The sequence below is a fragment of the Neoarius graeffei genome, chromosome 3 (genome assembly GCF_027579695.1).
Source record: "Neoarius graeffei isolate fNeoGra1 chromosome 3, fNeoGra1.pri, whole genome shotgun sequence".
Classification (NCBI taxonomy): Eukaryota; Metazoa; Chordata; class Actinopteri; order Siluriformes; family Ariidae; genus Neoarius; species Neoarius graeffei.
The window spans coordinates 72,017,977-72,034,069 of record NC_083571.1 but is presented as its reverse complement, the minus strand read 5'-3'; the positions used below and the strand labels follow the sequence as shown (position 1 = coordinate 72,034,069).

Genomic DNA, 16,093 nt, shown 5'->3' with positions numbered 1-16,093 from the left:
AATATGTTTGCCATTCAAGCAGCCTGTCACTCCCACACAGACATTGAGAGCTATGCTTCCTCTGTACTGGACTACATCACCACCACCGTAGACAGCGTCACCACTCAGAAAATGATCACCTTGTACCCAAATCAGAAACCCTGGATGAACAGAGATGTCCGTCTAGTGATGAAAGCCCGCAATACTGCTTTCAGATCAGGCCTGTACAAGCCTACAGTACAGCCAGAGCTGACCTGAAGCGTGGCATCAAGAAGGCCAAGCACTGCTCCAAACAGAAGGTTGAGGAGCATTTCTCCAACTCCAACCCCCAACATATGTGGCAAGGCATTCAGGTCCTCAGCGACTACAAGTCCAACAACCCTTCCCCCCATCCTTTGCTATCTCCTTTCTCAATGAGCTCAACAATTTCTATGCTCGGTTTGAGAAGGACAACCAGGAGTCTGCATCCAGGGCAAGGCTGACTATAGACCACCAACCCCTAACACTCTCCCCCACTGATGTTAAAGCAGTGCTGAGCAGCATTAATCCACATATATATAAGTGCTGTTAATTTTGCCACTTGCATTCTTTTGAGAATTGTTTTGCTTATAGCAAAGCTTAGTAGTTTCTCCAGGAAAATTTGAATACTTTTGTGTAACATTTTTATCCCGTCAGTTTACCAATTCTCTTGAAGGGTGCCAATAATTTTGGAGTTAAACATTATATATAATTATAAATAATAGCATGTACACGGGGCGGCATGGTGGTGTAGTGGTTAGCGCTGTCGCCTCACAGCAAGAAGGTCGGGGTTCGAGCCCCGTGGCCGGCGAGGGCCTTTCTGTGTGGAGTTTGCATGTTCTCCCCGTGTCCGCGTGGGTTTCCTCCGGGTGCTCCGGTTTCCCCCACAGTCCAAAGACATGCAGGTTAGGTTAACTGGTGACTCTAAATTGACCGTAGGTGTGAGTGTGAATGGTTGTCTATGTGTCGGCCCTGTGATGACCTGGCGACTTGTCCAGGGTGTACCCCGCCTTTTGTCCATAGTCAGCTGGGATAGGCTCCAGCTTGCTTGTGACCCTGTAGAACAGGATAAAGCGGCTAGATATATGAGAGAGATAATGAGCATGTACACGCAGGCTACATGGTAAACCATGTAGAACATGGCCAGGCCTGACAGGGTTGGAGTCCTCGGAGAGATTTTTGCACCCTGCCCCATATCCAAAACTGAACAGTAAAATATCACTTCATTTTCTAACTGAACACTTTAATGCAAGAAATACATGATTACAAAAAAATAATAAAGAGCAGAGCGGTGGTGGCTCAGTGGTAAAGGCTCTGGGTTAACTACTGAGCCTTCACTGATCATAAGGTTGTGGGTTCAAGCTACCAAGTAAGGCCCTTAACCCTCTCTACTCCAGGGGCATTCATGGCTAACCCTGTGCTCTGACCCCAACTTCATAACAAGCTGGGGTCTGTGGAGAAAAGAGTTTCACTCTGCTGGAATATATATGTGATAAATAAAGGCTTCTAAATACTTTTTAAGGAATTGTTAACAGAGAGGCAGAATAGTTAACGTGACCAGACGTCCCGATTTTGAGTTGCGTGTCCTCAGTCCCGACAAAGGTCCGTCGGGACGCTGAAATGTCCCGGTTTACACCAAACACTAACAAACTGTCCCGGTTACAGTGATCATATATAGCCAACGAGATGTCGATAAAGCTTCTAGCAATTCAGCATCAGTGTGCGTGTGTGCGCAGCCAACCTTACAACGTATCTATTTGTACAATGTTGCAATATAGAGGCCGCGTTATAACGTTTTTTTTTCGCTAGCGGCTGTAAACTACTACGCGACAATGCAGAAGAGAAAATGTTCATTTTCAAAAGATTTGCAGGTTGCTTACCCCTTTCTCCGAGAAGTCCAGGGTGCTGAACATGAAGCTTACTGCACACACTGTAAGTGCTCCTTCTCCATCGCTCATGGTGGTAGTGCTGATGTTAAAGACCACCTCAAAACAGTGAAGCACAAGCGGTGGGTAGAGGCAGGGGCTAGCAGTGTGGCCACTTACTTCAGTAAAGTTAGTGCTGGCAGTGCTGAACTCAAATGGGCTGCTGAGGAGGGTACTTTTGCCTATCATTTGGTGAACCACAACCAAAGTTTCAGGTCCATGGACTGCACCGCGGGCCTGATAAGGAAGTTTTACGACGAACGCTTCACTTGTGCACGAACCAAGGCCGAAGCGATCGTGACGAGTGTCATCTCACCCCATGCCATGGATCTGTTAAAGGCAGACCTAGGAGTGGTTCATCACGTCTCGGTGGCTAACAATGCATCCAATCACAAAGCGGTGAAGCTTATTCACATCGTGATCCGCTACTTCAAGGATACAGAGGGGGTGCAGGTGAAAATCCTGGAATTCACAGCAGTTCCAGGTGAGACATCCGACATTCTTGTTGGGGAGGTCAGTCGCAGTCTCCGAGCTTTTAACCTTCTTGACAAAGTTGTTGGGTTCTGTGCTGACAACACCAACTTTGATGGGAGAGCTAGGGCTGGCGTGAACAACTTTTTTTTTTTCCAAATTAACCCTTTGATGCAAAACATGGGTTAAAAGTGACCCGGCTGAGTTTTTATCTTCTATATCTTTGCAATAAATTAATTCCATCATTCAGTATTCAAGGTATTCCTCAATTAACTTGTTTTTGATCATCATACATCCTTATTTTATTTTTTCCTTTCTTACTTTTTGAATAAAAACCCTTTTTGTATCACTACCCTTCTAATGCACAACATGGGTCAAAAACGACCTGCATTCATTTTCCAGGTTATTTCATGTATGGCTGAGTGTTTCTATGATATACTTTTGAAATAAATTCATTTTGTCATTTACTTTTCCAAATATTCAGTAAATATCTTGTTTTCGTTTAGCACAAATCATCATTTTTATTTTTCCTTTCTTAAGTTATGAACAAGCACAGCTTTTGTAATTCTACATCAAGTTTACACACATGGGTCAAAAACGACCCACATGCATTTACTACAGCGTTTGGTGGGAACTGTGAATTGTGCTTGTGTCAGACATTTCACAGCTCAGCACAGCGCCCTTTGCCCATCTAATACATGTAAGTAATGTTTTTCAATTGTTCTAACATTACCTTAGAAAAAAATGGATTATGTTTAGGTTAACTTGAGAGTGAGTAGATTACTTGTCAGAAAATTACAAGTAATTACTATTAGCTACCTAGCTGTTGACATATTCTACTTTAGTTCGCTAATTTTATTGTAGTTGGCTTAGCTAACTACATAGTTAATAAATAAATAACTGGCCCCATTCACTGCTAAAGTAATTACTTGAAACAAATTGTTATTATAGTATTAAGACATTTAATTTTAAATCACACTTTAAATGACCCATGTGTAGTAATATAAAAAGTATTTTTGTTCATAAAGTAGGAAAGAAAAAATTAAATTAATGATTTTTGGTAATGGGGTGGCACGGTGGTGTAGTGGTTAGCACTGTCGCCGCACAGCAAGAAGGTCCTGGGTTCGAGCCCCATGGCCGGCGAGGGCCTTTTTGTGCGGAGTTTGCATGTTCTCCTCGTGTCCGTGTGGGTTTCCTCTGGGTGCTCCGTTTTCCCCCACAGTCCAAAGACATGCAGGTTAGGTTAACTGGTGACTCTAAATTGACCGTAGGTGTGAATGTGAGAGTGAATGGTTGTCTGTGTCTATGTGTCAGCCCTGTGATGACCTGGCGACTTGTCCAGGGTGTACCCCGCCTTTCGCCCGTAGTCAGCTGGGATAGGCTCCAGCTTGCCTGCGACCCTGTAGATCAGGATAAAGCGGCTACAGATAATGAGATGAGATGAGATGAGATGAGACAATAAATTATCCAACAAAACCAGTGAGACAGAATAAAAGTAGAGAGCTAGAAAAAAAGCAGACGAATGCGACTAGTTAATAGTGTTAACTAAGCCTACACTATACGCCTCCTTTTATTATATAACACATAATGCTGAAAGGCCATTTTGTGTGTAATGTAATGTTATTTATTTGTGTATTTGTGAGGAAAAATGCGTGTACATAGTAAGAATGGAGGTTTTTCTTATTTTCACAGTGACTGGACATTGTTTTTGATCCAGTGATCCTGCAGCAAAACTGACCCAAATGCTGGGTTATTATCACATTTATACCAAATGTGGCATTTTGATGACAACCCAGTGGCTATATTATACATATTACACATTAATTACCCAAAAGTTCTATTAATGTAAGAAATAAACCAACAAAATGACTGAACCTGCTCAACCCAGTGATTGTGTGAAATAACCCAGCAGTTTTTGTTTTATTCTTGTTAGAAAGAGATTAATATAATCAAATATAATCTTTCTTACAGAGACTTGACCTACAGTTTGTTGCAGCCATTTTATTTTTCATTCAGCAGAAATACAGCACTGAGACTCTCCAGAGTAAAGCAACTTTTATTTGAAAAACCCTTGAAATTAAATAAAATGACCCTTAAACATTTGTGTGCTTTTTATAATTTATGTCTGGACTCATTTACAATGTTTATGATCAATTGAACAATTTAAAAATAAATTTTCTTCAGCTTTCTCCAGGATTTATGATATGCAGTACCGCTCACTGTCACTAGATGGCACGCGATATGAGATATTTTCTTTTAACATTTACATGTGTTTCCCCCTTGTAATAATGAGAAATTTTCTCTTAATATTTTTTGTAGTTCTTGAGAACTTTTTTCTGATGATAACAAAATGCTTTTCATTTAATAATGTAATGTTTTCTTGTAATAATGAGTTCCTGAAGTGTTTTTTCTCCGTAGCTGCACTCTGCTTCCATACACTTGTGTTAAACATTTAATGGTGTAAATTTTGCCACATTACATTTAGACAGAATATTTTTTAAACGTGCTTGTGAGAATTATTTTGTTTAGAGTATTTTCTTCAAGAAACTTAGAACTTCAGTGAACATTTTATACCATCACTGGCCTTAAATGGCGTCACTTATGTTGGAGTTCATGTTAGACTGAAAATAATTGACTTAGAGTGGTATTTTATGTAATAAAAACATATTATAAAAATAAATACTACAAATGTTAAAGCAGTGATCAGGTGCAGGCTGTGTGATTATTACATGGTGTACACATAGAAGTGAGCATTTGAGGACAAAACCACACACGCGTGTGGGTTTTCTTTGAAATATACAGGAAGAGCTGGTGTGTCGAAAGCTTCTGTCCAGCTTGCATTGGTTTTTAAAAGTGGAACAACACTATTTGTGTCAAAGTCATGTTTTGTTCATTATATTCTGCACTTTAGACAGAGAAGTAAACATTAAAAGGTTACTGGTGTTCGTAAATCCTGCAGATAAAGGATGTTTTTCTGAATTTTAGTGTATTTTTGGTATATTATTGTTTATATTCTAAACAATGAAGACAGAGATACATGTAGTGTGGATTTTAAAATAAAATTTACAGCTGTTGACAGAGTAGGAAGAAGAAAAGATGAAAAAAGGCTCTCTGTGCTTGCTGCAAAGTAATTATATTATTATATTGTATAAGAGAAGAAAATTCTCAATTCCATCATTTCAGGTTCCAGGACCAGAGTTTAAACACAGATCCGAGAAGACGGTGTAAATGAGTGGTTGATCATAATGAGGGCAACAGCTGAGAGTTTGTGGGGGCTGGATTGTTTTCAAAATTGAACTGAGATAGTATTAAAAATCACAGTGTTCTTGGTAGAGTTTGTGATGGAAAATGGTTTATTTTTGACAAAAATGCAGTTTATAAGGCTGATATGACTAGTACAATCAACATTATTGTACTGGTCACAAAAGGGGAGTTTAGAGGAACTACAGAAGAACCTGGTCCCATGGGAAAACCGGGATTAGATGTAAGATTAAGTCATGAGGCAGCCATGGTCTGAAGGTTCGAGAAGCAGCCTTGAGCCCAAAAAGGTCGCTGGTTTGATTCCCAGGACCAGCATGAAAAATGTGAGTAGAGTTGAGTGAATGCACAGCACTTTCCCCTCCCTCTGTATCATGGCTGAAGTGCCCTTGAGCAAGGCACCTAAGCCCCAACTGCCCCCCGGGTGCTGTAGCATAGCTGCCCACTGCTCTGGGTATGTGTGTGTGCTCACTGCTTCAGATGGGTTAAATGCAAAGGAGGAATTTTGCTGTGCTTGAGTGTACATGTGACAAATTAAAAGGCTTCTCGTTATTGACTTTTTATATTCTACCAAAGCCTTGTCTACTTTATTTCATCATAATTTCTTATATACAACTGCAACTTAAATTTTTTTTAATTTTTGGTTTATTTGGAAAAACAGCTATTAACCTACATTCAATCTGGCAGAGCACTGTTACGTCTGCAGCTGCTTACACTCAAAATGCCACTTCCCGGAATTCACAGCGGCCTTCAAACACGGTCGCCACGAACTACAGCACTCACCCTGCACTTCACTGCTCACAGTCTCCTGAGTTTTAATAATTTACATCTGTTTACAATCACCACAGCTCACTCTTTAAAGACTTCAACTCTCATGGTTCACTATGTCTGACTTTACCTGTTTGGACTTTGCCTTTCCATATTGTCTCTGATATTTTGTTTGCACCTCGCCTGACCTTTGCCTGTTTTTTGATACTACGTTTTGCTTCATGATTTGGATCTGTTCCCCAGTGTGCTCTTTATAAACACTCCGTTCTGTCAAGTTTATTTGTATAGCACTTTTAACAACAGACATTGTCACAAAGCAGCTTGTACCTGTCTGATGAGCACAAGACATTTGTGTCGATTGTTTTATTTTGATGAGAAACAGTATCGTGTATATATGGAGTTCTAAAACCTAACAAATTAAACAAAAATTACTCGCTCATCAGCGTGAAAATCAGTTGTGTGATTTACGTTATGTGCTCGACTTCATACGAGCTTCACTCGCTATTTAGATTAGCAAAGCATGATGATAACTGCACTAGTGATGTAGCTCCACTGACCAGAGGCACCGACGATCTCTGCTGTCATACATGTCAACCTTTGGTCAATCAAACCTGTATAACCAACCTCCAAAATCCGTATTTCCCTTATAAAATCCTTATAAGATGCAAATTAAAATAATTTACCTAAAATTTGAATGATAATTAACAATGATATATCCAAGTTACTTTTTATTCAATATTAATAACAATAAACCTTCAGAATGAATACAAAGCTCCAATGTTTGACAAAAACACAAAGTGTCACTCTAATGTTCTGAATTGTACTCCATGACAGCTTTTTTAGCACTCTGCACCAATACCTCACGAGGCTGCATGTCACAGCAAGTGTCTGTGTTGATCTTGCCGGAGTGCCCATTCAGAATCTTTTCAGTCGCTAGTGAAAGTCGCTCAGGTGGAAATACGCTTTTCAAACAAAATGTTGCTTCCCAGTTGGCAGGATTCTCGCAATGCGGTGTGCGCATGATCAAAAGTGGAATGAAGTCTCGCTACCACAAGATAACGTGCGATTTCATAAGACTCTTTACTGGCTGTCTGTGCTTTCTGTGGTGTACAGTACGTTTGTAAATGTTATGCGCTATTTTATCATCGTAGGAATTGATTATAGCTCTAAATAAATATTGAAGTTTTTTTAAAAGAATCCGTATAACTTTATTTGTACGCCCGTATACTACGTTTATTGAATCAAATCCGTATAAAATACGGACATTCCGTATAGGTTGACATGTATGTGCTGTGTCCTTCTGAGCTTTATTTTCCTTCATAATGTTGCTGTACAAATTTAATGAGAAGTCATAAATGACAGGAGAAGATGAAACCATGACGAGTTTATTGTGTATATTTTTTGAAAATTCATGTCAAACAGTAAATGGAACTGAATGAGAGAGTAGAGAACTGAATGGTCCGAGGGATCATTTGTGGCTTTAAGGCGAGATATCTTTTAAATTCAGGGTCTAAAATTAGCACCGGGCTCTCATCATATGCGAGTAAAAATCTACGATGGTGAATAAAATAAATGAGGTGAGTCTCCATCGGCTGAAAGAGGCCGATTTCACCACAAACTTTCATCACTACAACACACAAGTTCACTGAGTACACTTTGTTCAAAGGCGGGTTGAAAAATAGTTTCACTTCATCAGTTTAGTTCTCACTGAAATCTCAGGTCCATTTTATACACATGCAGAGAAAATGAATGATCACCTGTCGCTTTCTCGACAATTTTTCATGTGAATGTAAAGTTAAAAAGACTCATACGAGTTCTTCAAATAGTGCTAGGTGATTAGTTAGCCTGGTGATTATGTAAATGAATATACAAATGTGAAAGAACTGTGTCATCTATAGTTGAAAATAATATAAATATGATTAAATGTTTTGCTAGACACTATTGAATTGATGACTGTTCATTCATCCATCTGTTGCCGCTTATCCTGTTCTACAGGGTCGCAGGCAAGCTGGAGCCTATCCCAGCTGACAATGGGCGAGAGGCGGGGTACACCCTGGACAAGTCGCTAGGTTATCAAAGGGCTGACACAGAGACAACCAACCATTCACACTCACATTCACACTCCTCGTGTTGCCCCATCCGTTATCTGTAGCTGCTTATCCTGTTCTACAGGGTCACAGGCAAGCTGGAGCCTATCCCAGCTGACTACGGGCGAAAGGCGGGGTACACCCTGGACAAGTCGCCAGGTCATCACAGGGCTGACACATAGACACAGACAACCATTCACACTCACATTCACACCTACGGTCAATTTAAAGCCACCAATTAACACTAACCTGCATGTCTTTGGACTGTGGGGGAAACCGGAGCACCCGGAGGAAACCCACGCAGATACGGGGAGAACATGCAAACTCCACACACAGAAAGGCCTCCATTGGCTGCTGGGCTCGAACCCAGGACCTTCTTGCTGTGAGGAAATGGTGCTAACCACGACACCACCGTGCCACCCCACATTGATGACTGTGTTTGTGTAAAACAAAAGTAACAATAAAATATCTAGCACTATCTTTTCTTTGGTCTGATAATAATCTGATGATCAGTCTTCAGTTCCAGTTGATTCTGTTCCGCTGTTGCTGCTGCTGCAATCACTGCACATAAACCTGGTAATAAACTTCTGTTGTCACATACAGAGTCATGATTTCTTCTGTTTGGAAAAAAAGAAAATGAAAAGACAGAGAAATCAGTACGTTTATCTGAAATAGTGACATCAGAGTCCACTACAGCCCACTGTAGACACTTCTAAAGCTGTGAGACGGCTCTCAGACATCACAGACATGAGCTCAGTAACATCTAAATCCACTCAGACCACAGCTTTCACAAGAACTTTAACCACACTAAAGTCCTCCATGTCGTGAAACTCGAGTTCTCTGTGAGAAAAACTGCTGCACATCACACTGAACTGTCGGGCTTTATTTTTATTTTCAGAGTAAAACATTTGTCACTGTCTGTCAGTCCATCAGTTACTGACCTGAGTGCGTTTATTATGATTTATCTCAGAATACTGTACTTCTTCATTCAGGCCTTCAGTTGCAGAAGAGTTTGCAAAGATATATAAAAATATATATATACAGACACTGACTCATAGATCAGGAGAAATAAGATTGGTAAAAGTGATGTGAAAATGATTAAAATAAAGAAATCAAAGCTGTGTGTGTAAATTGAAAGTTATTCCTAATCACGTGGACTGTGTGTGATACTGTTCTGTACATGTTTGTTAGAATTGCAATTGAAAATAAAAAATAAAATGCAGAATTTTTGTTTTTTCAAGATATGAATAAATTCCCAAATGACAAAACTGGAATTATTTGCAGTAATGCATGTTTAGTAAGAAATGAGATGAGAGACATCGAGGTAAATTTCACTTCTGCTCTTATTCTTTCAGACAAATAATGAGACAAACACCTGCCTTCTGTACGCCGACAGGGTCCATTTAATTTCTTTCTCCGCAGATACACATACGTCACCATTACTAGCACGACTAAAAGCACAGACACCACAACTGGAACAATCACAGTCCTCTGCTGATGAGAAACAACATCTGTAATTTAACAAAAAAATTAACACAAATTTATGTAAGATGAAAAAGCAGCATCATTAGTTTTGTCCATGTATAATAATAATAATAATAACAACAATAATAAATTATTATTATTATTATCAATCCATCCATCCATCCATTATCTGTAGCCGCTTATACTGTCCTACAGGGTCGCAGGCAAGCTGGAGCCTATCCCAGCTGACTACGGGCGAAAGGCGGGGTACACCCTGGACAAGTCGCCAGGTCATCACAGGGCTGACACATAGACACAGACAACCATTCACACTCACATTCACACCTACGGTCAATTTAGAGTCACCAGTTAACCTAACCTGCATGTCTTTGGACTGTGGGGGAAACCCGAGCACCCCCACAGAACCTTCTTGCCGTCCCTTACAGAAAAACCACATGAACTTCACATGTGATTTTTCACGTGACTTTTGCTTTTGTGGAATGTTTTCCACATGTGCTCTACATGGTAACACATGTTACAAAATCTGATACCATGTATTCCACATGTTACCACATGGTAACATGTGATCACATGTGAAATACATGGGAAATTCATGTGTTTTTTCTGTAAGGGGTGAGGCGACAGTGCTAATCACTACACCACCGTGCGGCCCTATTATTATTATTATTATTATTATTATTATTATTATTATTATTAAGTCTGCAATAGTATGCATGTTGGTAAAATTGTAGAAATCTGAAGTCCAGTGTGTTTTTAGAGATGAACATTGCTAAACTGGTTTATTTATATTTTCATACAATACTGTATGATTATCTGTTTTTTCTTTGTTTTTTAATGCAGAGAAATATGAAACATCATAAAAGAATTTGTCGTGAGTTTGACAGGGTGAAATCTGGTGTGATCATGGCATGAATTGACATTCCCACAGCTTCACATGGGGAAAAATACTTCATTTATATCATGGTGTGAATTGGCCTTTATAAAGTACATTACAATTTGAGTACTATTGGCTAAAATCAGTGTTAGTGAGAAAAGAGGAACCAGAAATGAGAAATGGACATCTTTGTTCGGGCATGTCTATACCGGAGGTGGGTTTGGGACGCACACTACACGTGAAAATGGCTATCAATATGGAAACAGAATATGGTGTATTGGAGTGAAAATTAACTGTATAGACTCATAGAAGACGTTTTTGTCATTGAATATTCGGCATGTTGTTGAAAAAAACCACATTTTTGTGATCAGTACGAGTTTGAGAAGAGGACGCTCATATTTTATGTAAAAAAAAAAAAAAGACGTTCTAGGATTAGGTGAGTAAACAAATAAAGTATGTACTATTACTGTCATCAGTTTAACTACTCAGTCTTATTATTTAGTTCTTTGGAAAGAAAATTATTTTTAATAGCAAAAAAAAAAAAAAAATCGGGCCTTCTGGCATTGAAAACGTTAAAATGGACGTTTTAAATGCAGGCAGCAGGGGGCGTGAGAAGATTCTTCTGTGATTGTTTTCTAGTGAACTGAAGACACAGGTGAGTGACATTAGGTGTGTTTGTAGCAGTATTATTGCTAATGAAGTTGGCTCACTTTTTATAGTTCTGTATTATTTAGTTAGTCATTAGATTACAGGACGTGAGATGTCCTCGTTCCAGGATCGGTGGTGGTCCCACTAGAGGGCGATGCTGCATCAGGAGTTAAACATTTGTCTCGTACCTGAGTTCAGAGAGCAGTAGTCTGTGATGGTGATTGTGGTTGACTCGTTACTGACTGGGTTGGAAGCCACACAGCTGAACGTGTGAATGTCTACCGTCTTTATTTCTAGATGAAGACTCAGTGTGATGTCGGATGAGTTGCTGCTGCTGGTGTAGTTTAATAAAACATCATTTTCTTTAGACCAGAAGAGCTTCAGTCCTCTGACGTTCCTCACAGAACACAGTAACAAACAGAACTCTGAAGAACTGGAGGATGTGTTCACCACCTGAGGAGCTGAAACTCTCTCTGTACAGAAACATCATGAACAATCTGAGAAGTTAAAGCAATAGTTCGGGATTTTTGACATGAATCTGTATGGCATCCCCGTCAACAGTGTCGTGCAAATACACTGACTTACCCCCGACAGCATCCTGTGAGTCCAGTTCTTGTCTAGTTTTGGTCCAGACGAAAGTAGTCCGGCAAGTTTGTTGGGGTCACGAAAGTGAAACGTTTTTCTTCTCAAAACAGTATGTGTTCAAAAGAGTGATATATTTGCATCACAAAACCGTTGCCAAATAAAAAGTCAGACCTCGCAATTATTTGGCGCTATATTTTGTCTCCCTCGGTATCACTGCGCGCTGTCATGTTGACATCTGCGCAGGAATCAACGCCTTTCCCATTGTTTGGCAGTGATTAGGAGTTCAGATCAGCGGCGCTAACAAGCTGCGGCTCCAGCTTCACCTTCTTCCACTTCTCTGTCCACCTTTTCTCTCTCTGCCCGTTCTAACTCCATCTGGCGAATTTCTTCATCTGTATATTCGGGTTCATAAAGATATCCCTTTGGCTGCGAGATGAAGTCAATGTTTTCAATGTCGCTGTCGTAGTCAGACATGTTGTCGCTAACTTTGCTAGCAGTAAACAATAAATGAAACAGCCGTGGCTGTCACCTGGCGGCAGCGCGCAGTGATAAGAAGGGAGAGAAAATAGTGCCAAGCGATTTCGAGGTCTGACTTTTTATTTGGCAACGGTTTTGTGATGCAAATATATCACTCTTTTGAACACATACTGTTTTGAGACGAAAAACGTTTTACTTTCGTGACCCCAACAAACTTGCCGGACTACTTTCGTCTGGACCAAAACTGGACAAGAACTGGACTCACAGGATGCTGTCAGGGGTAAGTCAGTGTGTTTGCATGACACTATTGATGGGGATGCCATACAGATTCATGTCAAAAATCCCGAACTCCTTTAAGAATTGAAGATTCTTTATATCTAAAATCTGTGAAACACACTCACCGTACACCTCCAACTGATAATCCTGTTTTCCCTTCACCTCTTTAGTGCTCTCCACTGTGTAAAGTCCTGAATCATCTGTTCTCAGGTCTGTGAGAGTGAAGAACCCACTCTGACTGTCCCAGTGAAGACGATTCACAAACTTCTCACTCACGTTTGTGTCGCTGTATTTATTAAATACCTGTCCAACTGTGTTAGTTTTATAAATTAAAATCCCAGAAACAGGGACACTGGTATGGAATGTAAAAGACTCGCCTACAGCACCGATCACTTCCTGAACTGAAGAGCCACCAACAGAGCTGAAGGTCTCTGAAAGAGAAAACAGACCTGAGAGTCTCATAGAAGAGTCATCATAAATACAATGCATTCGTCGATTGCTATAAATCATTCAAATAGAATAAAACCACCATCACCATCATCATCATCAGGTTTCTGATTATTGACTAATTTCACTTGAGAGTCTTAGAACACATGTATATGTTTCCTGATTCTCTTGACACAATTTTATTTTGTGTGACTGCAGCTCTGAAGTGAAACAATGTCTGAAATCCTACACACACTTAACACCTTTTACTGTTATATTCCGAAATAAAATCTGCACAAAAGCCAACAAATATACAGCAACTCTCCAATTCACTCAGAAACAGTCGGAGTTTGTCCTGTAATAACGATGACCAGAAAACATTCGCAAAGCTGCACCTGAGAAGGTCTTTGTGTGTGTACACACACACACACACACACACACACACACACAACTCTATAGTATAATTACATTACTGTACTCTATTTCTTCATACAGGTCTAGCCTGGGCCCGCCCATCCTAAGCGTGACGCAACACGAGGGCTTTGAAGTCGCGTTAGCCAGACTAATACAGGTCTAAAGTGTACTGATTTACATCTTAACAAAATCCCCCAGTTTACTACATTGAGTGGAAAATGTATTCAACTGCACTTCCATTTTTTTGTGTGTATCATATGAGGTGCTTAAGTTATTTTTTGTGCTGAATACAATCTAATTACACCTAAAAACATTTACAAACAGCTGAGCCTGCAGTATGCCATAATAATGGCGATAATTATTATCACCATCATCATCATCTACTTTAGAAAAACCTCAGCTGATAATCTCAAAACACAAAACAAAGCATGAAAAATAAATATACACACAACAGGTTATATATAAAACAAATCTACACAATGTAAATATGTGTAATTTTTTTATTCTGCATTAAATTCAGCTGTGTGTCTTTTAAAGTCACAGTCTGAAAGGCAGAAAGCTGATCATGGAGGTTTTGGTGAAGTTTAATGACGGAATAGTTTCTGTAATTATTTACAAGCAGGAACATCTCATCTCATTATCTCTAGCCGCTTTATCCTTCTACAGGGTCGCAGGCAAGCTGGAGCCTATCCCAGCTGACTACGGGCGAAAGGCGGGGTACACCCTGGACAAGTCGCCAGGTCATCACAGGGCTGATACATAGACACAGACAACCATTCACACTCACATTCACACCTACGGTCAATTTAGAGTCACCAGTTAACCTAACCTGCATGTCTTTGGACTGTGGGGGAAACCGGAGCACCCGGAGGAAACCCACGCGGACACGGGGAGAACATGCAAACTCTGCACAGAAACGCCCTCGCCGGCCACGGGGCTCGAACCCGGACCTTCTTGCTGTGAGGCGACAGCGCTGACCACTAACCACTACACCACTGTGCCACCCAAGCAGGAACATAATAATAATAATAATAATAATAATAATAATAAATTATCAGAATAAATGAGGACGTGTTTTATACCTGGAATGTTTCATGTAGCTGATTAAACTCTGAACATTTTTTTTGCTAGAAAATAAGCAATTTCCAGTCATTAATTTGTTCTGAAAAAAGATATTGTGTATTAAATTAGATTTATACATTTGTTCTTTTATTGAAGCTGAGTTAAAATAATGAGGTCTTAATTCGAATAGTTTACTCTGTTACTTTATGCTTCACAATGAAATTTTCAGCAAAAAGCATCTCTGTATCTGTGAATAAAGTGTTTAGGAAAAAAAAATCACTCAACAATTCGTGGAGAAATCTAAAATACATTATTTTACCTGTTACTCTGGGAAAAGGATCATTTCCCTCTTAATAATAATAATAATAATAATAATAATAATAATAATAATCCATACCTGACAGGAAAAGGAAAAGTAGACTCAGGCTGTGATGAAAACGTTTCCTCATTTTGCTGTCTCGTTCTGGCTTTTGATTTTGTCAGCAATAATGTGACTGATGGAGGCCAAATGATTCTGTGAAGTGACTCTTAAAGACTCGTTCGTTCAACTTGTTGTTAAATGATTCACTTCCTGCTGTCAGAATAAACCTTCATAAACACAACTCTCTCCACACAGATCCATCAGACTTCTAACACTGAGCTTATTCACTTAGTGTAGAACAGGGTTTGAGAGACCAAATCGTCTAAAAATTACATTTCTTGATTCAAAAACATCTTAACAGAATGTGTATAAATTTTGAAACAGACAGATAAAGATTTACAAATTTTACACGGCAGTTTTCACACGAAATCTTTAGAACTATCCAAACCTATAGAGGATGTGCAGTCACGTGACCCATCCGCGTATACTCCGCCATACTGGACGGCATCAAGATTGTTTACCTTGCGCGAGCGTAATGGATCCAGGGAGTAATCCCCAAGAAAATTCGGAAAATACCCCATCTACATCGCACGATTACTTATCTAAGTTTGTTCAGCATCTTGAAGGTGACGTGAGGCAGCGTTACGTGGAAAAGTGTTCCAGGTTGGGGATTGCAGATCCGTACAACTTGCCGCAATCCTTGTTCAGGGAAATTCGGAGCTGCGGTGCCAGCGATTTGCCCGATCTGGCCTACCACGACATTTACAATTTTCTTGTTAATCGTGAATTGTGTTACACTGGCAAAGCCCTCAAAGCTTACAAGAGCCTGGAAGCTTATAAATATTTTGTTGCGGGATGGGTAACCCAACTATACCTCTGGAAGGTTCCAAAGAACAGGGTTCTTGCAGGATTCAGTAAGTTAAATTTTAGACCTTTTTTAGACTTTTTAAGACCATTATGAAAATTTTTTAGACCAACA

The 16,093-nt window shown here is 39.8% G+C and overlaps 1 protein-coding gene across 1 annotated transcript; it reads right to left on the bottom strand.

The window, feature by feature from the left end:
• Positions 1–9,742: 9,742 nt before the first annotated feature.
• On the bottom strand, positions 9,743–15,217 carry LOC132882603 (SLAM family member 5-like). Its single transcript, XM_060915692.1, has 4 exons — positions 15,151–15,217; positions 12,977–13,282; positions 11,702–11,986; positions 9,743–10,017 (listed from the first exon to the last, which is right to left on the bottom strand). Exons 1-4 carry the CDS (start codon positions 15,200–15,202, stop codon positions 9,743–9,745), a joined length of 918 nt encoding a protein of 305 aa, XP_060771675.1. The 5' UTR covers positions 15,203–15,217.
• Between the last annotated feature and the right edge of the window lie 876 nt (positions 15,218–16,093).